Source organism: Danaus plexippus (assembly GCF_018135715.1).
Source record: "Danaus plexippus chromosome 9 unlocalized genomic scaffold, MEX_DaPlex mxdp_24, whole genome shotgun sequence".
NCBI classification, from domain to species: domain Eukaryota; kingdom Metazoa; phylum Arthropoda; class Insecta; order Lepidoptera; family Nymphalidae; genus Danaus; species Danaus plexippus.
The window spans coordinates 1,461,129-1,483,304 of record NW_026869847.1 but is presented as its reverse complement, the minus strand read 5'-3'; the positions used below and the strand labels follow the sequence as shown (position 1 = coordinate 1,483,304).

Below are 22,176 nucleotides of genomic sequence, written 5' to 3'. Positions count from 1 at the left end.
GATATTTGTTTGTTATACATATTTAATATTCAATGATTTACGTACATAATAATTGTCCTAAACATAGCCTATACTTTAGAGAGTTTGAAAAACTGTCCGGAACATTCCAGAAGAAATAATAAAATAAAAAATGTGTTTTGCAGCTAATACCTAAAGCTCCTTTTTTATCGCCCACATACATTTTTATATATTTTTTTAATATCAATGCAACGTACCTGTTTATTAGGCCATTATATTTTTAAATTGACATATGAACTCCTAAGATCATTGAAATGACCACTGTTAATTGTAAATTAAGACTAAGTTGATTTGTAGCTTCGGAACAAAAAAATATTCACGAAGTTTTCATATCCGCAAGAAAACGAATATGAACAAGTTATATTTTTAAAATCGTCGTCTTTTGTAACTTCAATAACTTTATACTTAATGAAGATATAGAGCTTTTTTTTTTTTATTAAAATTGATTGAAGTATATTTGAATAACGTCTTCTGTATGATATTATTTGTACTGTAATAGTTACATCATAATTTCTGTTAAATGACATGTACGAGATTACAGTGCGTAGTGATTAGCAAGTAAGATGTGAATTAGAAACCGTTGAACTCCTAGAGCATCACAAGCGGAATCACGCTCGACAGAGCACGACACGACCACAACGCCGCGGCCCGCGACACCGTGTGCGATATGCTACACTTCGCACCAATAACAACAACGTTCTTATTTTGAATATTATTTTTCTAAGGAACATCCTATCTTTTTTTTTATGTTGTTAATGAATGTATATCGGTGTAATATTCAGTAACAGATATATTAAATGAATAATTAATATAAAAAATATGTATAAAAAAACCTTTGTTATGTTATAATTTTTTTTCCAGCAATAGAAATTATGTCGCATAAATATAGTAGCCACATCGACATTGCTGGTAATCGTGGCTGAATATAAAACATGTATGGAATTGTTTGTGCAACAAAATTTTAAGTCGACTAATTATTATAAACAAGTTAGATAAATATAAATAAACTTTTAAATACAGACATTTAATGTATACGTATAAGAACATAAGAATAAAAACTATTTTTGAACATATAAAAAAAATACTGTATTTTGACATTGATAGGTTTGCCAACGGTCCTTGAATTTTATTTATTATGGTGAAAACATATAGGATACAAAATAAAAGTTTTATCTGAGATTTTGTAGATATTTGTATTTTTTTTTATTTAATTGAATCATGTCTAGTGGGAATTCGGAGTATTCTCAGCCGAGCACTAATATAATTACAGATGAATCAAGTGACTCTGAATCTACTGTAAAAACAAAAGCAGCTTATAGTTTTATGGAAAATAGAGAAAAGTACAAAGTGATAGTTGACGGTGTAGACTGTACACCAGACAATATTGTCGATAATGATTTTGTTACGATGCAAGATACTTTTACACATGCTGCTCTTGACAGTAGACCAAGAGCGCGGAGCGAGGTAGCGTTGAAGGAAGCCAAAAGTAGGACCAAATCTGCCTTAGATACGGGGATGAAAGTGTATGCTACTACAATCTCCCTTGACGACATTTATATCGACCACACACTGAATACTGAAGAAGGTTTTACGTCCGACGAACTAGATTTGGATATCGCTCCCTCCGCTTTTTATTTGCCGAAAATGAATCCTATAACCTCTTATCCACCTGAAATAACTATAACTTTAAAAGAGACAGAAACATATTTTCTGTTTGAATTACCAACAACTTCATATGAGAAAGGGACTGCAGAGGCCACATTGGTAGAAGAAGAAAATGAATTCTATCAATACATAACAGTAGGAAAAGGAAAAAACAGAAAGATGGTGACAGAAGAAACTCAATCTAAGGAATGTGTCTCGCAAACTAGACATACACTAGCTACAAGGCCACAAAAGAAAAATGCGATCAGTTTTGCTTCCATGTGGGATATGCATGACACTTACGCACGTCTTGCTCGAGTAAAGGCTGAAGAAAAACCTGACGAGATGGTGATGTATCAATCCGCCGCGCCTACTTTATTGCGAAAGAAAATAGACAAATATGACCCCAGCGACGAGCGACGCGGGAAAAATTTTGACGAAATTTATAACACCCCGCAGTTTTTGGATGCGATTCTTTTAACGGAGAGGGTTCTCTCGACCTTGAACTATGATAAAGAACAAAAGACATTCCGAGGTCTCGTGAAGATAGACCCGCTCTCGTTGGATTTAATTTATATATATAGTATGAAGCCTTTGTGGACCCTCGAATGTCCCGAAGCGGAAAATAGACCCATAACAAGCATCACATTCAATCCTAAAAATAACGATATTTTAGCCGTAGGACATGGAAAGTTTACTTATGCGGAAAAATTTACTGGATTAATATGCGTCTGGTGTACTAAGAATCCATGTAAGCCAGAGAGATTATATAACTTTCATGACCCTTTGACATCGGTAGCATTCGCGGATATAAATCCAAATTGGTTAGCATGTGGATTTTCTAACGGGGACGTCTTAATTTTAGATGTTATTTCTTATCCCATAAAAATAATCGCTAAAAGCAAACGTGATACAAATCCTTGTTTCGAACCGATTTGGACCACAAGTTGGCGGACCAGTGACAACGAGAACCAGTTCGTTATGACTACATGTCAAGACGGTAGGATCAATAGATTCACAAGCACAAAAACACACGACTTCATTTGCTCACCGATGATGCGCATATCAACCGTTGAGGGTAAAATGAAAGGCATCGAAGCGCCGAGACAGTGTCAAAAGGAAGACGTGCCGATAACGAGACATCCGGCAGCTTTGTGTATGAAATGGCATCCAAATGTAGACCATATTTACTTCGTCGGCACAGACGAGGGTTGCATCCACAAATGCTCGACGCACTACTTGAACCAGCATATGGATGTATTCAGAGCCCACTCTGGCCCTGTATACGGCATGGAATTTTCTCCATTCATGGATACTTTGCTAGTTACGTGTGGAGCGGACAGTGCGGTCAGGCTTTGGATGGAAGGGATAGATGACGTCATACTTACGATGAACTGCCCGACAGCAGTTTACGACGTAGCATTTTGCCCAGTCAATTCTACTGTGATAATATGTGTTAGTGGCAACGTACTATCTATTTGGGACCTCCGCAGAAAGAACCATATGCCTTGCGCCGAGTATACATTCCCAGGTCAAGTCGTTCTGACATACATAAAGTTCTCACCGTCAGGAGATAACGTGTTTGTCGGCGACACGTTAGGCCGCGTTCACACATTCCATTTGGAGGACACGCCTATAGCTCCATTTTATCAAAAGAAGCTATTGGATGAGACAATAAAGAAGGCCCTGTGTACACGTCCCCTCATATTAAAGCAGTTGGAAAAGTTAGAAAAATTCAGGGAGAAATTTGGAAAATAGCGTATTAATTATTATAAAGTATTTGAAATACCTTACATTTCAAGAAAAAAAAAAACTATCCTTCTATAGTTTTAGTATATATAATCATTTTTATGCTTGGCATCATTTGTTTATTGAATCATTTCATGGATCGATGTTTTAATCAATAAAATCAAAATAAAAACTATATTTTTTAGCATTGAAGTATTTATTCTTACTTCTAAATAAGATTATAAGCAGCAATAATTAAATATAAAACGTTTTATAATATATTAATTAATTATTATAATATCATAAAGGAATGACTAGGACTTGTTTGAGAGCATCTGAAGTTGATATTCCTTCTTCAGATCCTTGAGGTTCTGCTCTAGTATTGCCACCTGAAAAAAAATATCCAATGAAAAAACCGTTAATATAATATAATTCTAATGAACTTATTTAACAAAACAAATAAACTCATATATAACATTTAATAAGCAAGCATATAGAAACAAACTCCAGTTCGGATCTAGCCTTACTTCTTCAAACCTCAGTTCTCTCCTGGCCTCTTTGATGTAATCTCTTATAATATTCATCTGCTCTAGGATCGGGTTATCATCGTCGTGCTGCTGGACCCTGCCCCCGCTCGTCTCCCCCTCCTCCCCCCACTCCCTCTCTCTCCTTTCTCTTTCCCTCTCTATCCGTTCTCTTTCTAACTCTATCTGCTTCTGGGCCCGCTCGTACCGGTGTCTCCTAACTTCTTCTATTTGAGCCTCTGTTGGCAATTTCCGTAGCGAGACCAACTCCTCCTGTAACCATACCTTCATGTGATAAGATCTAAGACTTCCGCGAGTATTCATTCAAATAAAACTAATATTTTCCGATATAATACGCGATTTTAATTATTTAAACTACACACTCCCGTCGTTTCGTTTAATTTGCAGCAACCGTGACCACGGGCAGACGAGATGTGAATGTCTTAGTATTTATCATCTACCGCCGACGATAACTTAATTTCCTGGCCTATCGCTCAGAATGCGCTAGCTGTGTCTCGAGGTCTTGTGGTGTGGTCACGGCGTAGTAAATCCAAAAATATTAATTTTATTTCATACTTTCATGTGGCTTGTCGGAACTTGGTTACAGGACTATATATCTTAAGTTAGTGATATATAAATATTGACAATGTAAATAATATTTTAGTTTAGGTGAACGAACCTTTGGCATAGTTGCCATATAATGTTTTAAGGAAAGCAGTTGATGAGATTCGACTTTTAAAAACTATTGACTACATCAATATAAAATATTATTGTTTTTTTTTTTTAAGTAAATCATCACTATGATTTTAAGGCCAATGCCAAAATTAAACGTTCTTTGTAAGTCGGTAAGCCTGGTTAACAAAATTATTGTAATTTTTGAATTATATAAAGTCGATACTCGTCTATGAGATTTATCGTAAATTCTAGCATATTCAAAGTTGCTGACTGGAATTTGTTAAAAACAATTTTTGCGCATATTAGTCTCGATGTGTACGTTTCGTGATGAATTTATACTCGAAATAAAAAAGTGCAGTAAGTAATCTTACTTCATTATCATGGATCACAATGTTGTGATCCTAGCGAGTTGAGTGTTGAAGGTCGGCTTAGTTATAGCTAGACCCACAAGGACGAAGTTGGTGAAACGATAAATAAGATCAAATATTATTCGTATTTGCGTCAAAAAGACTTACTATACACATTTTTTTTTGCAAATATGTGATGCTAAATGTGACTGTTTTGTTCTCTGTCATAAACAAACACGGGTCGTGCTCTCTGGTTGAATCTTTGACAGTTTACTACTTTGTGGACTTTTTGTGGGTTTGAATTAGTCTCCATAATTATTTTTTCAAATGCCATCAAAAAGCGCGCATATTATGAACATTAGAATTCGTTAACATAAAATGATTTAGAGTCCTTACATTTCAGAAACGGTAATTCTTGATGATAAAACTATTTAGATATTTTTATAATATTATAATATTTTTATTAGTTTTATAAAAAAAGTTAGTTAAGTTGAAAATTGTGAAACAAAATCTCTTTTGTTACTATGGGGCAAGGATTTTTTTCCTGATGTCGGATCGACAAGGACAGGATACATACGACGATTTATATATATTTATATATATTATAGGATATTTCTATTAAAATCGTATTATAAACAATACCAGCTACTTTTATTATTTCATTTTTTTTTTGAGTACGAATTATTATATATCGGATATAATAATTAGCCGGTCTATAAAGTTTTTAATTGAATTCTATCATTTCTAGGTATAAAAAGCAATTGCATTAAAAAATTACCTCTCAGTCAACAGAAAAATAAGATTTATCTTGCAGTTCATAAAAATGCCGTGTATGGCGCTAGTGTCGATTTCAACATGGCGACTAGTGAATGCCATATAATAAACAAATACGTCACGTCATACTATACTTATATGTATTAGATATACCTTGATATAGTGTGCGGAGGCCTGTCTGATAGAGTTCTGGAGCTTAGCTTGTCTCGTCCCCGGCTGTACCGGCAGGCTCGCTATGTGCTTGCTCAACAGATCGATACCCTCAGCCAGCTTCCCTATACGACCGCGCATAGCGTTCACATCGGACAGACTGTATATAGTCTCCCCGTCAAACAAACTCTGACACATCTGAAGTAGAACGAAATAAATATTTACTTTCACATATCAAATATAAGTTTTCGCCTTGTCTTATAACTTTATTGTTCTTCTACATACCAAAGGTTAGCTAGTTAGGATGTATCTCATTATTCACCTTTTATGATAAAATATACCTTTATATAAGTATATGTGTATATATATATATATATAGATATGCATAGTCTTCAAAGATAAGCAGATAAATAAATAGATATTTACCCACCATGTTATATAAAGTAAATATAAATTTAAATTATATATATATATATATAATTCTACATGAACAATCTAATAAGTTATATACCTTCTCATACATTTCAACGGCTGGCGTAGCTTGTTCCATCAAGCTCCTCATCTGTTCGTAGGCTGACATTAACACAGTCTTTACATTCCTGTTCTCTTGAATCTGCCGTCGGAGTTGAATCAGGTTGTAGCAGTGTTCACAGAGACGGAGACCAAACTTCTCGACCGCTGATGTTTCTGGTTGAGGAGGTGCAGACGGATCCACTATTGTTTCTAGAATATTCCTTTTATTTTAAAATTATAATTAAAAGAATAATGAACCATTTTGAATACAAATTTCATTATAAACTTAAAATTAAATAGACAATGATAAATATACATTTTAATAATATTTAGGTAAAAAATGTAACAAAGAGGTTCTATACATAAATTGTAAACTCTAAAAACAATATATATCTAATGGATCAGTAAAAAGATATCTTATATGAAATAAAATATATGTATTTATTTATCCTATACATTTTATTAAAAAAAAGTATTACTGCCTCTTCACTTTCTTTACATATTAATAATAACTAATTAACTAAGTATATCCAACTTACTAGCAACATTTAAATCTAAGAACACTGAACAGTCATGGCATAGAATTGAACCACAGAGTCTACAATGATGCTTCCGCCTCGTCAGGTTGAAAGCTTTAGCACAGTTTGGACATAACTTCACAGACGACCCATCCAACCAAGGAACAACCTTAAATAATAGTATTATTTGATTTATTAATAAAATTATATTTAAAGCATTAACACATCTCTTAGTTACTATTGAACAACATTACTTTGTCAGTCAAATAACATATTGAACAGTTCAAATCACAAAACATCTTAATTAAAAATAAATTAATGTACGATTCATATAGTTTTTTTAAAGTACCATGTTAGAAATATTTCCTGTCAGAGCTAACTCAAAAAGTGGTTACATGATTTCTAAGTCAAGTTATTCTAAATGACTCACTTCCTGTTCATACTGTTTCCTTTGGTTTGGATCACTTGGCATATTACATACCAGTTTATCTAATCTTATTAACAACTTATTAGTTTCCGTGGCATATCTCTCTAATCTAGCTGAACGAACAGCCTTGAAATAATCAGTGGAACTTCGCGACACTCCAACTGTCTGCTCCTCCCTAGCATAATATTGTTCTTGGGAACTGAACTTCAAGGCGCGATCAAAGGTTTCCTTCAAATCTGTATCGTCATTGTTTAAAATTATCTTCTTTGCTTTACCAAATATTTCCTTCAATGATTTGAGAACGTCCTGCTCTTCTTGGTGCAAGCTTTCAAAATGATTGGTAAGCTGGCTAGCTGATTTTAAATCTGCTTTGCAAATTGGACACAGAAAACCCTCCAAAATTTCTTCCTCATTTGATGCTGCCATTTTAGAATACAACTCACTAACTATGCAATTTTACTGTAGTTTACCATTATAATTAAATTTATTATTTATATTTAACTTTGAAAAGTGACAGTAACACTGAATACTCCCATTCTTAGACAACATATCTTTGACATTCATAACACTTTTTGACATTAGGGCTGTGTTTCTTCTAGAAAATATAGTAGGTATCGATATATAATCTTCTATAATCAAACGATATATAAATAAATTTGATGTTGTAGGGATCATATTATATTTTAGACCTAATTCAAACATCGAATTCTTAATATATAATATTTGAAAAATTAAAAGATCATCTGGATTTTTTTTTTTAAATAAATTATGGCTTTATTTAAAATGGAATTAATTGCTGAGATACCTTCAGTATTTTTCAACTTCAGTCCATAGTATCCACCCGTTGATCATAAAAACAAAAAGTAACGAATATATAAAAAAGTACACTTTTATATGAATTTAAGATATTACCTGAAATATTTTAAGAACTACATTTCTTGGAACAGATGTTTAGGTTAAAAAGCTTCCTCATGATGTAATAAAATATGGACCATATAATTTAACTGTAATAAGTAATAAGTAAACATAATGACGAATCTTTAATAGTTCAAATGATAAAGATTTCAATATACTTACCATTACTGTTATAAATATACATAATAATATTTTAAGCACCCAAGAATTTAAAATCTTTTCTCGAAACAGACTATAAATTGGCTACTTGCAAGATGATTTAGCTATCGAATTTTGTGATTTTATTTCAAACATACCACACACTTGGATTATAGCAAAACTATAATATACATATTTTAATATTCCTTAAGCTCCTGTTATCACATAAGTCATGAATTTCAGTTCATTATTCATTTCCTGTAATAATAGGAAGATAACGAAACGTATTTATTATGAATTTTTACCGTATATTTTTCAATTGCGTTTATTTTTTGGGGAAAAGACAAGTCGTAACATCAAGATATCACTTGAAGAAAACTATATATATATATATATTTTAAGTTACTTTGAAGTTTGACTTGTAGAAAACCAATTAAAAAAATTAAAAATATCATATAAAACTTTTAATAATGAAAACAACAATAGAATATTAGTTCACATAATGGATTTCATATAATCTGTGACATTATTCAACAATGTTCTAACTTTTTCCAGTTGTTCCTTTGTATCCGGCCAGTCTTGTTTCTCAGCTGCACGTACACCAGCCTGACCTGTGAGCCGAGCTGAGGACAGCTGTTGATTGGCCTGGGTATAATCTTTCTCTTCTGCTTCCTGTCTCGCTCTAAGGCTATATTCAAGCAGCTGTTCCAGAAGTATAAGTACCTTCTTGCATGTGTCTGCACTATTAGGCCAATCACCATTCTGGAATGTGTAACTGTATCTCAATTTTGTTTAATATAGATTAAATTGTGTTGTCTAAAGGAAGTTGAGATGAAGTAGTGGTAAAGTTTTACCAGTGTGAATCCTTTATAAGCTTTCTGCAAGCGTTGTGCCTTGAGCAGGACAGTAGGACTCAGGTCGGCATACAGCTGCCACAGCTCCGGCTTATTTTGATGCAGGGATGTTATTCTTCCGAACAGTTCCAGGGTGCGTTTTCGTAATCTGTCATTAAATATATGTCATTTGAATACAAAATATATCAATTTAAATTGGACGTATAAATTATATACCTTGTGTTTCTGTTGAGGGGAGAAATATTTACATTTTACTTATAGCTTTTTATAGCTACGTCGGCAGATAAAAATTTCATATCTTAATAAGACAAAGAGCCTTCAATTATCTGTTACTCTAATATCACAGTTTCATGAAAATTGCTGAAGATTTGTTTTTAGTAATAAATTGCTATATTTTAATTCCAATCATTTTTATTTCTTTAATATTACAGCAAATTTTTTAAATATTAAAATTCCATTGATAACATTCAAATCAACGTTTACAACAGAAACACTTACAGGACTTATCTTATTTTTCTTACTTTAACTTGTCTTAAATAGTACATACATTTAATTTTCCCTGTTATTATGATATATCTAACCTGGCGGCACTGTTGCCATCAGCGTCTTTATTATCCTGTACTATGGCCCTCACCATCAAGGACAGTACCTCCACATCTTCATACTTGTGTTGTATGTCCAGCATCCTGTGAATACCTCGCAGGACGTCATCGAAGTGCCCGGTGTCCATACTGACCATAATAACGTTGTCCCATAACTGTCAAATATTTCGTATTATTGATAAATGAAAAAGTAAAATTTTAGAAGGTCAATAGCCGTGTAACTACGCCTAGTTTTTATTTTAATTAAACTTATAAGCATGAGCTATCAACATGTTAAAGTCTAGACAGATCGCTCTAGTCATTTCATAAACTCACAAGAAAAAACAAACAGACGGACAAAAGTGCTAAAGAAATTATTATTTTTTGGTCTTATAAACTAATTTATCGATTGTCTATAAAAACAACAGCGTTGTATTAAGTGATTCTGATATTTCCAAGGCTTAAGTTTTTTTATTGGCCGACTGATTAGAACAGATATTTCGAAATAGGACGCTACCTTCCAGTTGTCATAATTGAATCTCAATGCCTCCATCAAAGCTCTGTAAGCTCTGTGTTTGTCTCCCATCGTAACGTACACTTTGGCCAGATTATTCCAGGCCTCGAAGGTATTGGGTTGCAAATACGTGTACCGCCTGTACGCCTTCGCTGATAACTCCCATTTCTCCGTCATCAAGGCCGCATAACTAAAATAAATTTAAATACATATATAATTTTTAATTGTTTATGTAATTTATCTCGTCCCGTTGGACGATGACATCAGTGTATACTCACCCCAATCTCAACCAAACACTCTCCTGTATGGAATTAATCTCAACCGATTTCTCATAGTGAGGAATGCATTCTTCGTACTTCTTGTGATCAAACAGGAAGTTGCCCCAATGTCTCTGAGCGCGACTGCTCTTGTGTTCAGAGAATTCCCACGCTTTAGAGTAGCAATCTTCATCGTCTAGAAGAATATTTATATAAAAAAAAAATATTCAACTTATGCCTTGATCATAATCATTTATTACATGTAGTTGTGTTTGATGTTTCTTCTACCAAAATATGTTATAATAAACTTACCTGTGGCATCGCCGAGGAGACAGTATAATTTCACTGTGGGTTTAATATCTATCTGTTGTTGTATTACTTCTGCTGCCTGTTGGGAAACAAATGTGGAAATTAAAAAAAAAATAACAATTTATACATTCGGTTTATTTTAAAGTATAAAATTATTAACCTTGTGCCTCAATTGTAGCATAGTGTAGCATACTATGACATCTTCCCACAGTTGTAACCGCTGGAACTCTTCAAGCGCTGCCTTCACCATGCCCATACTGAGATACAAATTCCCCAGCTCCTGCCTCCAGCACCAGGCGAATTGGAGACCAGCCGCCCAGAGGTAGGACAGTCTGGGAACATTAAATCTTAATATAACATTCTTCACTCATTATAGCATTCCAGTAACATTTAAGATTGTTGGAATGATTAACAAAACAATTCCAGTCCAATGATCTATCCGTGGTGGCCTGGAGGTTAAAAGGCCCGCCTCTCATACGTGAGGGCGCGGGTTCGAAACCTGGCAAGTACCAATGTGATCTTTTCCGAGTCATATGTACTTTCTAAGAGTATTTAGACACCACTGACGGACGGTGAAGGAAAACATCGTGAGGAAACCTGGTCTTATAATTTCAAATTATAACATCGAAATCGCCAACCCGTGTTGAGCAAGCGTGATGATTAATGCTCTGACCTTCTCCATGTGAGAAGAGGCCTTTGCTCAGCAGTGGAATCCTATAGGTTGATGATGATGATGATGATCTTTCCATGGTATGCTTTAGTTCCGCATGGAGATGGTAGGGACAAGGAATATTTTAGGAAATATTATCTATGATTATAGAAAAGATTAAAGTAGTCAGGGCGCCGCCTTGGTACCCCGGCATGAGTGTCATTCCAACCAGAAGATCTCTCATCGGATTTACCATCTGCGGACGACAGACGAGGTAAGGTTGAAATTTAATAACAGTTGGACATATCGAGAGAGGAGAGCATTCCTAATAAGATGTCAAAGTCAACCGAGTTGATTGCATTACTGCAGTCCAAGAGCACTAATATGGCTAGTAAGTACCCTATTACCCATAGCGTACCAGAAACCATCTGTTACTTTCAGAAAACCAGAGCTGGTACCGTGGTGGAGTCGAAAACCAGATTGAAAGGGGCGTTTGTATGTGCCATGTAAATCCATATGGAATAAGTTAAAAGTGGCCATTGTAATATCACAAAGAGACGGAAACAATTTCTTATTTTATTAAAGCTTGTCACAATCCCAAATTGAAAATATTGTTTGAGATAAATTGAATGTATTAGGAAACTACAAGGGTATGTCTAATAGTAGGTAATATATATATGCCAGTATCACACCTGGTAGTAGGGGCGACGCTAGACTTGTCATTAACTATGGTCTCGCACTGTAACATTGATCGCTCCACGGTTCTCTTGTGATTAGATTCGAGTTTGCATCGTATGAGGAGCGCTTCGACTCGAGTGGACCAGGGGCCCTTCGCTTGTGATAGGATCGCTTCTATGTAAGGCTGGAGCTCCTCCTTCATCAACTCATCCTTTGGCTGGGACTTAAGAAGGTATTGACTGTGAATAATACAAATTTAATTTCAAACAAATTATATAAAACTAAGTCTTATTTATTGACATTAATTAAGTGGCACTCATATATTTAAATTATATACACGGAAGAGGTTTCAAGAAACAAACAATCACTAATAAATATACATGTATTATGGGACAATAACAAAGTTGACTCACATCAGTGGCGTGCACACGCTAGATGCAAATAAGCACTGCTTACCCTATACATATAACAACTAAACCTACGTCGTTTAATTCTTACTTACATACTTTTAATCTCTCATTATGAGATACGAATGTTTACAGACATTTAATATCATTTGATTCACTATGTAGTACAATTGTTAAAAGTGCCATCTATCAACTTAAAAACGAACATTTTCGATCGGCCGCTACTAGCGACTAGCGCCGCTTCCCAGCCAAAGCGGACATATGCATAACTACTCGCTACATTTCCATACAAATGGTCTTAATGGATCTACAAATCTCGTGTTGTATGTATGGAGCATTTGCATGTGTGTGTGCAAAAACTATACATGTGTTAGGGTTCGAGAGCCGCTGCTTCCTTAACCCTACTCGTTTAAAACGTCATATGAAATTTTATAAGGGACTTTTTAATTTGTCGGTATACCGTTCAAATATTTTTTTCGCCATTGTTTTATTATTATTGTCTTTCTAAGCGCAAGTGAATGAGTTTTAATCAGCTAATTAGTGAATTTATTAATAAATTATGGAAAATTACAGCTCTCTGTACTGATGAGTGTTTAACGAAAATTAATTATGAGTACATTTTCAGTGTGTGGTTTGATGTTAAAATTAAAATAATTACAAAGGGAAGGTGTGACCAGTTTAGATTTAACTAATAAAAAGGATACGTTAGTCGTTCTAATTAAAAATATTATGATAGTTATAATCAGCTAACAGGTTGTGTACACAAATAAGTATGACGGCGCAGCTAATGACATTTGACATTCTAAGTGTTTGACGTCGGCAACAGGATGACAATTTTGAAGGCTGTCATTCTAGCGGAACGTTGACAAGGGGGTAGCGGGGGGCGGCCATCGGCACTTGTCGTATTAGCGGCCGCCCGCGCACCACGCTCACGACGAATCGCTAGTTACCGACGCGATCCTTATTCTTTTATGTTCTAATTATCCTTTGACTGATTATTTATGCTATTAGGAAGTTTATTAAGTTGTTATTTTGAGAATCGAGAATTGTTAAGTGTAATTAAATAACTTTCAATTACTGTGAGACTTTTTGTTAATACCCACATAATATAAGATGGATAATAATGTGGGTAGTTGTGATATGGACAATCCTGACGTTATATCAGAAGTGGGATCGAACGAACATCAATCGGAAAACATAAAATCTGCGGATGGCCCCGCGGCGACAAGACTGCTCTCGAATATGGAGTATATGTTATCCCGTATTATGGCAATGTCACAACCATCTACCGCTGTCAATACTGTTAAACTAATTGAATTTGATCCTAACGATCCAGAGGCTGACGTTGAAGGTTGGTGTAATGTCACCGAAATCATAGTGCAAGAAAAGCGTCTTGAGGGTGTGGAATTGCTTATAGCACTTACCAAAGTGCTTAAGGGTCACGCTGCGACTTTCTTAACCAAAATAAACCTCCAAGACCTAAAATGGAGTACTGTTAAAGATACTTTGTTAGCAAGATTCGCTAAGCCTAAATTCATACAAGACCATTTCGATGATATTTTAAAATTTCAAATTGGTTCTAAAGAAAGCGCGCCAGAGTCAGCACTGCGTTTATGGAACTTGATCGAGCGCATACCAAAAGTTGAATTCCCTGAGGAAGTTATTACAGGATTCGTAATATCGGTGTTATGTCAAAAAGACTATGTTATACGAAGAGAATTGACTACACATGTGATTGCTACTCGCGCTCAATTATTTCGGGTTCTAGGTGGTATATCACTGAAGCGACGGTCAGATGTTAATAATGGAAATCAAGAGCCTGACGTAAAGCGGTCACGGATTGACTCGAAATTTCCTGGAAAATGCCATTGGTGTGGAGTGTCTGGTCATAGACAAGCTGACTGTAGAAAGCGAAAGGAAGATATCAACACTGCGAAGATCCAGGATCAATCAAGCTCTACTTCTACACGTGGTCAAGACAATCTAACTGTTTGCTGTTACACGTGTGGGAAGCGTGGTCATGTTTCTACTGCCTACCCAGAAAAGAAGATGAAGGACGGGATTGAACGAAGGGAAGTCAACCTATGTGGACATCGGCTTTCGAGATCTACCTTAGAGACATCCACTGGTGAGAGATTTCCATTTTTATTTGATAGTGGATCGTCCTATTCCTTTTTGACTGAGAGTATCCGCGACCGGTTCCCGGGTATTGTACGCAATAATACTGTGTATCTTACTGGTATAGGAGGTGATGAAGTACAATGCACTTCACAAATATTAAGTACAGTAAAAATCAACGATATCTCGGTTGATCTAGTATTCCACGTCTTACCTGATTCAGTAATTTCTGTGCCAGTTATAGTAGGTAGAGATATTTTAAATGAGGGTTTTTGCGTTACGATAGATGACGACAAACTTATGTTCAGGACCAAGGAGCGCGCGAACTTTTGCGAAAATAAGAAGGTTGGGTTTGATTTTTCCCTAATCGATACAGATTTGGAAGGGCAGGATAAAATATTGCTGTCAAAGATAATTAATAAATATTCAAGTTATTTTATCAACAGTCAACCTACGCGGCGCGTTAAAACGGGACAGTTAGAGATTAAATTAATAAATCCTTTTAAAGTAGTTCGTAGATCGCCTTATCGCCTAGCACCCGTAGAGAAAGAAATAGTCCGCGAAAAGGTAAGACAACTGTTAGATGCAGGTATCATTCGGGAGAGTTCTTCCCCTTTCGCTAGTCCAATACTCCTTGTGAAGAAAAAGGATAATACAGATAGGATGTGCGTTGACTATCGGGAACTAAATTCAAACACACAACCCGAACATTATCCCTTGCCCCGAATTGAGGAGCAAATAGATCAACTTAATGGCGCTAATTACTTTTCCTCACTGGATATGGTCAGTGGATTCCACCAAATTTCGATTCACCCCAATTCAATTCATATGACCGCATTTGTAACACCAGAGGGCCAATACGAGTATCTCGCGATGCCTTTCGGATTACGCAATGCACCGTCAGTTTACCAGAGATGCATCACAAAAGCACTGTATAACCTCACTGATAAGCCTCTCATCTATATGGATGATGTTTTGTGTTATTCCCCTAATATTCCGCAGGGTTTAGAGCGTCTGGATAAAGCGTTGAATGCCCTAACTTCAGCAGGTTTTTCATTTAATCCTCAAAAGTGTAAGTTTATGAAACAAAAAATAGAGTATCTTGGTTATTCTTTGCAGTCTGGCGAAATTAGACCCAATTCCCGTAAAATTCAGGCATTAGTCGAGGCACTCTCACCAAGTACAGCTTCACAAGTTCGTCAATTTCTCGGGTTAGCATCATATTTTAGAAAATTTATATCCGGTTTTACTAATATTGTTGGACCGTTGTACCCATTAACCAAAATAAAAGGACCTATTAATTGGACTGCCAGATATGAAGAAATTCGTAGAAATATAATCAAAATTCTAACATCGGAACCAGTTCTAACGATTTTTAATCCAGAATTGCCTGTAGAGTTGCATACCGATGCCAGCGCTGAGGGCTACGGGGCAATATTGATACAGAGGAAAGATAACCTACCTCACGTCGTAGAGTACTTTAGCCGGCGTACATCCGAGGTCGAATCTCGCTACCACTCATACGAATTAGAGACCATGGCTGTCGTACGGGCTGTGGAACACTTTCGTCATTATTTGTACGGTCGACGTTTTGTAGTTTACACAGATTGCAATTCACTTAAAGCATCGAAATCCAAGGTCGATCTAACGCCTCGCGTGCACCGTTGGTGGGCGTTCCTACAAGCCTACGACTTTGATATTGTCTACCGCGAGGGTCGTAGCATGGAACATGCCGACTATTTTTCCCGCAATATTCAGCCGGACGCAGTCGCGTCTTCATCAAAAACACCAACTACCAAAAGTGTTCAGTTTATTGAGTTACATCAAGGATGGTTATCGGTTGAACAACAACGCGACAGCGAAATCCAAGACTTGATCACTAAGCATGGCAGCAACGAATTGCCGGACTCCGTAGCACAAACGTACGATGTTAGGGACGGTATTTTATATAGGAAAATTGAGCGAAACAAAACTACTTCTTGGTTACCGGTTGTTCCACGTTCCCTAATTTGGACACTTATTAACCACGTCCATAGCGAAATCCAACACCTTGGCAGTGACAAAACCTTAGACAAACTATACGAGCAATACTGGTTTCCGCAAATGTCAAAATGCGTACGTAAATTTATTGAGTCATGCATAGTTTGTAAAGCATCCAAGGGACCGTCGGGCGCACTTCCCATTCGGTTACATTCGATTCCGAAACTATCTACGCCCTGGCACACCATTCACATTGATTTTACCGGGAAACTTAGTGGAAAAAGCGATAGAAAAGAGTATTGTTCGGTAATAATAGACGCGTTTACAAAATATATCCTGCTAGAACACACACTGTCGTTAAATGCTAACAGCGCAGTGCAAGCCCTATCAAGAGCTGTGTGCCTTTTTGGGGCTCCTAAGCGCATTATTGCTGACCAGGGTAGATGTTATGCTAGTAGTGAGTTTAGGAACTTTTGTAATAACTATAAAATAGATCTGCATTTTATAGCAACTGGCATAAGTAGGGCAAACGGACAAGTCGAGCGCGTTATGCGAACATTAAAAACCTTGCTTACAATAGTAGAGAACGATCCAAATAAAACATGGCGCGACGAATTAGGCAATATACAATTAGCACTTAATAGCACAAAATCGGCTGTTACTAAATACTCACCTACGGAACTCATGTTTAGCATACGTGCTAACTCTTTAGGAATGTCTAAGATATCATCATATTCCGATGACAACAATATTCAATTAGATTTAGAATGTGTTGGAAAAAATGCCTCGGATAATATTGAAAAGGCAGCGGCAGCGGATACTCTAAGATTTAATCGTGGTCGCGCCAACATTATACCATTTACTCAGGGAGATTATGTTTTTATTAAGAATTGTGAAAGAAATCAAAGCAAGTTAGATAGGAAGTTTAAGGGTCCTGTCGTTATAAACTCCGTATTGGAAAATGACCGGTATGAACTAAAAAGTATTAGTGGTTCGCACCGCACTTATAAATACGCACACGAGTTTTTGCGTGCAGTACCTAAGGGACACGCCGGGTTACTAGAAATCACTACCAGTCTATTGAATGATAACGAGGCCGAGACGGCGGCTGAAGATGCACAGCATTCACAAATCAATAGTTATGTTGAGTCACCGCCAAATCAAAATGATAGAAGCGATAACTTAGATATTAGAGATGAAATAGTGGGTGCAGACTCCGACACTGCCTCGGCTAATTCTGCAACCCTAACTGCTGGTTCGGATACGCTTAGTGTGTACTCCGATCCCGAAACGTTAGATGTACAATGTGAAGTCGAAACTTATAGTCAACCAGATGGTTCATAACTAATAGGTGTGTATGTGTTGCTATAATATGCTTTTATCTTGAGAAAGTTTGAATGGTACAGAACGAAAGGACAAGCTTGTCCAGTCAGAATCGTGTGTATGACATGATGGCTTGAAAGACGTCATCCGGTCCTTTACGTGGAAAGGTCGAAGGGATACGTGCTTTCGAAGCTTCTTTAGTTGGTCGAAGTATAGTGTCGTCCGGTCCAGGTAGCTGGTCGAAGGGACACACTCATCTTGTTTTGAGTCGGTCGAAGGGACAGTGTCGTCCGGTCCAGGTAGCTGGTCGAAGGGACACACTCATCTTGTTTTGAGTCGGTCGAAGGGACAGTGTAGTCCGGTCCATGCTATTGAGGCTGGTCGAAGGGACACACTTATCCAGTCCGAATTATGTGTACGAAATAATGGCTTGAGAGGCGTTATCCGGTCCTTTACGTGAAAAGGTCGAAGGGATGCGTGCTCTCAAAGCTTCTTTTGTTGTGCTTGTTTGATGCTGTGCTTTTTGTCAGGTTGGACGAGCAGACGATTATTGATACTGCCTGTTTCAGAACCACGATAGATTTACGCCCGAGGACGGTCGAATGTCAGTCCGGCCGTGACGGCGCAGCTAATGACATTTGACATTCTAAGTGTTTGACGTCGGCAACAGGATGACAATTTTGAAGGCTGTCATTCTAGCGGAACGTTGACAAGGGGGTAGCGGGGGGCGGCCATCGGCACTTGTCGTATTAGCGGCCGCCCGCGCACCACGCTCACGACGAATCGCTAGTTACCGACGCGATCCTTATTCTTTTATGTTCTAATTATCCTTTGACTGATTATTTATGCTATTAGGAAGTTTATTAAGTTGTTATTTTGAGAATCGAGAATTGTTAAGTGTAATTAAATAACTTTCAATTACTGTGAGACTTTTTGTTAATACCCACATAATATAAGATGGATAATAATGTGGGTAGTTGTGATATGGACAATCCTGACGTTATAAGTAAATAAATTTTGTTTTCCTTGTTTGTTGTTTTCAAATAATAATAATAATAATAAGAATGTCTGGATCGCCACCGGATTTTCCGATTTCAATTATTTTCATAAAGCGATGATGAACAGCTCGTAATCGTTTTAAGGTACTTTTGCAGTTAAGAGGTAGTTGGTAGATTAGAAAGAATATATAGATGTTAGTTCTGATCGGACTGCTGTAAATTCTTGCGCGAATATTATCAAAGTTTTACAGGATGAAATTATGATGAAATGTGTTTTTTTTTTACAAGCATATTCTGCTTACACTACCCCAGATCTCTGTGCACGCCCCTGACTCATATATATGACATTATGACAGAGACGAAACATCTAAGCATTTCATGGATCCACCGTGAGGGCGCCGGGTCCATCGCGTTGCAGGGAGAGTAACTTCAACAGTGCCTGGGACTTGCGACCCAGGTGTGGGTTTAAGAGACCCTCAGGTATCTAAGGCGCGTTAAACGCTTACCTCCACCGTCCAAGCTCCTCTCCCTACCTAACCAAATTTGAAACGAACCTACTAAGGCTGCCTTCGAAGTACGTTCTAAGAATGAACTGATGTTAGTTCTGGACAGGCTCAAGTCTTTTAGAAAGTTGTAGAGCGATTTAGCTGTTATACCTCTCGCTCCCACTTCTACCTCGTACAATTTTTCTACGAACTATTCCTAGTGAGCTCGTAACACTTATTGACCTCGATGGCATGGTCTTTGGGGATGTCGGTTTCCCAAGGAATCGTAAGCTTCACTAACACAACGCGAATATAAAAATACGTCTGGTCTGGACGCCGACGCACAAATATCCTCTGGGATTTCACTGCACATATCCATCATATCCTCTCACACATATAAATCACAGTGTAACCCGGAGCCGCGACTGTGTCTTATAAAATTCATATACCATCTATAACTTACACAGTCAGTAAACAAAGAGTTTGTTCAAGGCTCGGTAGTTCAGCTTGTGTGACGCTCTCATTGTACTGGATCTTGTTGAGACGCACGTCATCCTGGAGCTCTATATCCGGCGGAAGTTCAGAATCACCGTGACTCTGTTCCGCTGATGGACGACTCATTTTGTTGTCGAGCTCACTCGTCAACACTAACTGCGCCTTTAGCTCCTGCTGGAACTTCGTCCTCTTGCCAAGGATACCTGAAGTTATAAAACGGACATTAGTTCATATTTGATTCGAAATTTCTTAGTAAATATATATCTTTTTTGCAATCTAAATATCACAGTTAAAATATTTATGTTAAATCGTCACAGACAACAAAAAAAAAAATGGTTTACATAAAAAAAGGCAGTCAATTTATTTTAACCAATGTCTGAATAATTCAATTTTGTTCTAGAAGACATAAATATTAAATGTAAGAAGATATTGTAAAATATTTTATAAATAAGATAAAAATGCGACTAATAGTAATTGTCTCAGTTTTCAAAGAATTATCTGTAACTGCATGTATCAAATAACACAAATGCTGTTTGGTTATTACAAAATAAATATACTTATATTTACTTAACCTGTCAATTCAAGTTTCAATCCAGCCAGTTCCCGCGCCTTTAATAAATACTCTTCAACTTTTTGAACTCTAGCGTACAGCAAATATAATTGTGCAATCTCCATGTACAGCAGTACTTTGAGACGACGATCTTCAAACCTCTGGGATTCATTGCAGAGTTTGGCTATAATCAGTTCACTTTCATTATACAGTGAGGCGCTCGTGTCTTCAAGAGCCCTCTGATGTGTACTCAAGATTCGAAGATTCCACCAGAGATGCAACTGAGAATTATAAAATTTAATAGTTAATCTTAAAACATTATAGGATCATAGAAGATATAATGATATTTTGTAAAAAGTACGGACTTAATTTGGAAATGTATAAAGCTTTGTGGAATCACTAATATTGGAAGCTAGGTTAGCGAAAATAAAACAAAACAAGGATTAACTCAAAAAAACCTGTACATTTCACAAGCCAAAAAAAACATTTTATAGTTTAAATAATGCTCCAAAAGAGCATTTAAAAAAAAACTACGAACTTAAATAACTATAAACAAAAAAATGTTGTGATTAATTGTTTCTTTAATAACAATACAAAATATATAGTTAAGTATAAAAAGGAAAGGAAAGGAAAATAAATAATTAGGATTTCATTTTCACGATATGAATAAAAATAAAAAAAGTAGTTAATCCTCATACAGCTAAGAAACTCACCCAACTTGGCTCAATAGAACATAGAGTAGAAAATATTTTTCCAGAAAAATACAATAATTCAGGATACACTATATTAACATATATAGGTTCGGAATCCTGCTGTAGTAACACATTAACATCCAAAGCTTCTGGCCAGTTTACACCTAAGTATTCTGATAAATTTAAGTTCTCTGGGTGTGAATTCCAATTCCTGACACAAAATTGTAAAAATAAAGATATAGCTATTTGTAAAACTGATTCCGATGTTCCATTCTCATTTATATAATTTGTAATAGTTTCGTCTAAGCTGCCAGACTTTAATCCATCTATCAATTTTAAACAAAGGCCAATGTTCTCAATAGACCACGTCCCCGACCATAATTGTTTTATTGTTTCCGATTCTGAAATAAATTATTGTAAAAGTTATTCTCTCATAATTCTTCATATCATTAATATAACTATTCACTACCTAAATGTTTTGTTTGGGTATCGTAATTACATAGATAAGGTATTAATTCTGTTTCAGACACCATTATTTAAACCAGAGTAATATTTTTAATAGAACTTTTAGACAAAATATTAATATGTTTACGATTTCAAAATATTATAACCTCACTTTGCAGATTTGACATTTTAACTTTTCTTACTTCTATATGAAGTTTAATCTATCTAAATACAGATTATTTGATAAAAAATTTGATTGAAAATAATCACTGCTTGTAGGAAATAATTAATTATCAGTCACCTATTCACATCCAATGATTAGAAATGTAAATGTAAATGAAATAACATCCAGTATAATTTTTATGATTGAAAGTTTATCTTTTTAAGAATATTCTTAAGAAAATAAGCCGAATAAATAAAGTATTTCTTGGTATCGTAATATATACATCATTTGGGAAAAAAGTGAATTTG

At 36.0% G+C, this 22,176-nt stretch overlaps 2 protein-coding genes across 2 annotated transcripts; one reads left to right on the top strand and one right to left on the bottom strand.

The window, feature by feature from the left end:
- Positions 1-1,134: 1,134 nt before the first annotated feature.
- LOC116767782 (dynein axonemal intermediate chain 4-like) lies at positions 1,135-3,559 on the top strand. Its single transcript, XM_032658264.2, has one exon. It carries the CDS (start codon positions 1,237-1,239, stop codon positions 3,418-3,420), a length of 2,184 nt encoding a protein of 727 aa, XP_032514155.2. The 5' UTR covers positions 1,135-1,236; the 3' UTR covers positions 3,421-3,559.
- Positions 3,560-3,586: 27 nt separating this feature from the next.
- On the bottom strand, positions 3,587-21,899 carry LOC116767395 (tetratricopeptide repeat protein 27). The gene is made up of 18 exons (XM_061527349.1): positions 21,731-21,899; positions 21,283-21,662; positions 20,592-20,850; positions 19,988-20,222; positions 12,228-12,452; positions 11,047-11,218; positions 10,890-10,965; positions 10,599-10,773; positions 10,324-10,510; positions 9,807-9,982; positions 9,226-9,373; positions 8,870-9,133; positions 7,322-7,771; positions 6,913-7,060; positions 6,372-6,583; positions 5,864-6,058; positions 3,918-4,187; positions 3,587-3,779 (listed from the first exon to the last, which is right to left on the bottom strand). The coding sequence occupies exons 1-18, from the start codon at positions 21,792-21,794 to the stop codon at positions 3,705-3,707; spliced, it is 3,711 nt and encodes a 1,236-aa protein (XP_061383333.1). The 5' UTR covers positions 21,795-21,899; the 3' UTR covers positions 3,587-3,704.
- Between the last annotated feature and the right edge of the window lie 277 nt (positions 21,900-22,176).

Excerpts from the sequence above, each read along its gene's own strand:
- LOC116767782 (XM_032658264.2), top strand. The coding sequence starts at position 1,237 with ATGTCTAGTGGGAATTCGGAGTATTCTCAGCCGAGCACTAATATAATT.
- LOC116767395 (XM_061527349.1), bottom strand. The coding sequence starts at position 21,794 with ATGGTGTCTGAAACAGAATTAATACCTTATCTATGTAATTACGATACC. Across the intron at positions 20,223-20,591 it reads ATTGAAACTTGAATTGACAG|GTATCCTTGGCAAGAGGACG; the intron begins GTTAAGTAAATA and ends TTATAACTTCAG. Across the intron at positions 4,188-5,863 it reads CCTCCGCACACTATATCAAG|GAGGAGTTGGTCTCGCTACG; the intron begins GTATATCTAATA and ends GTATGGTTACAG.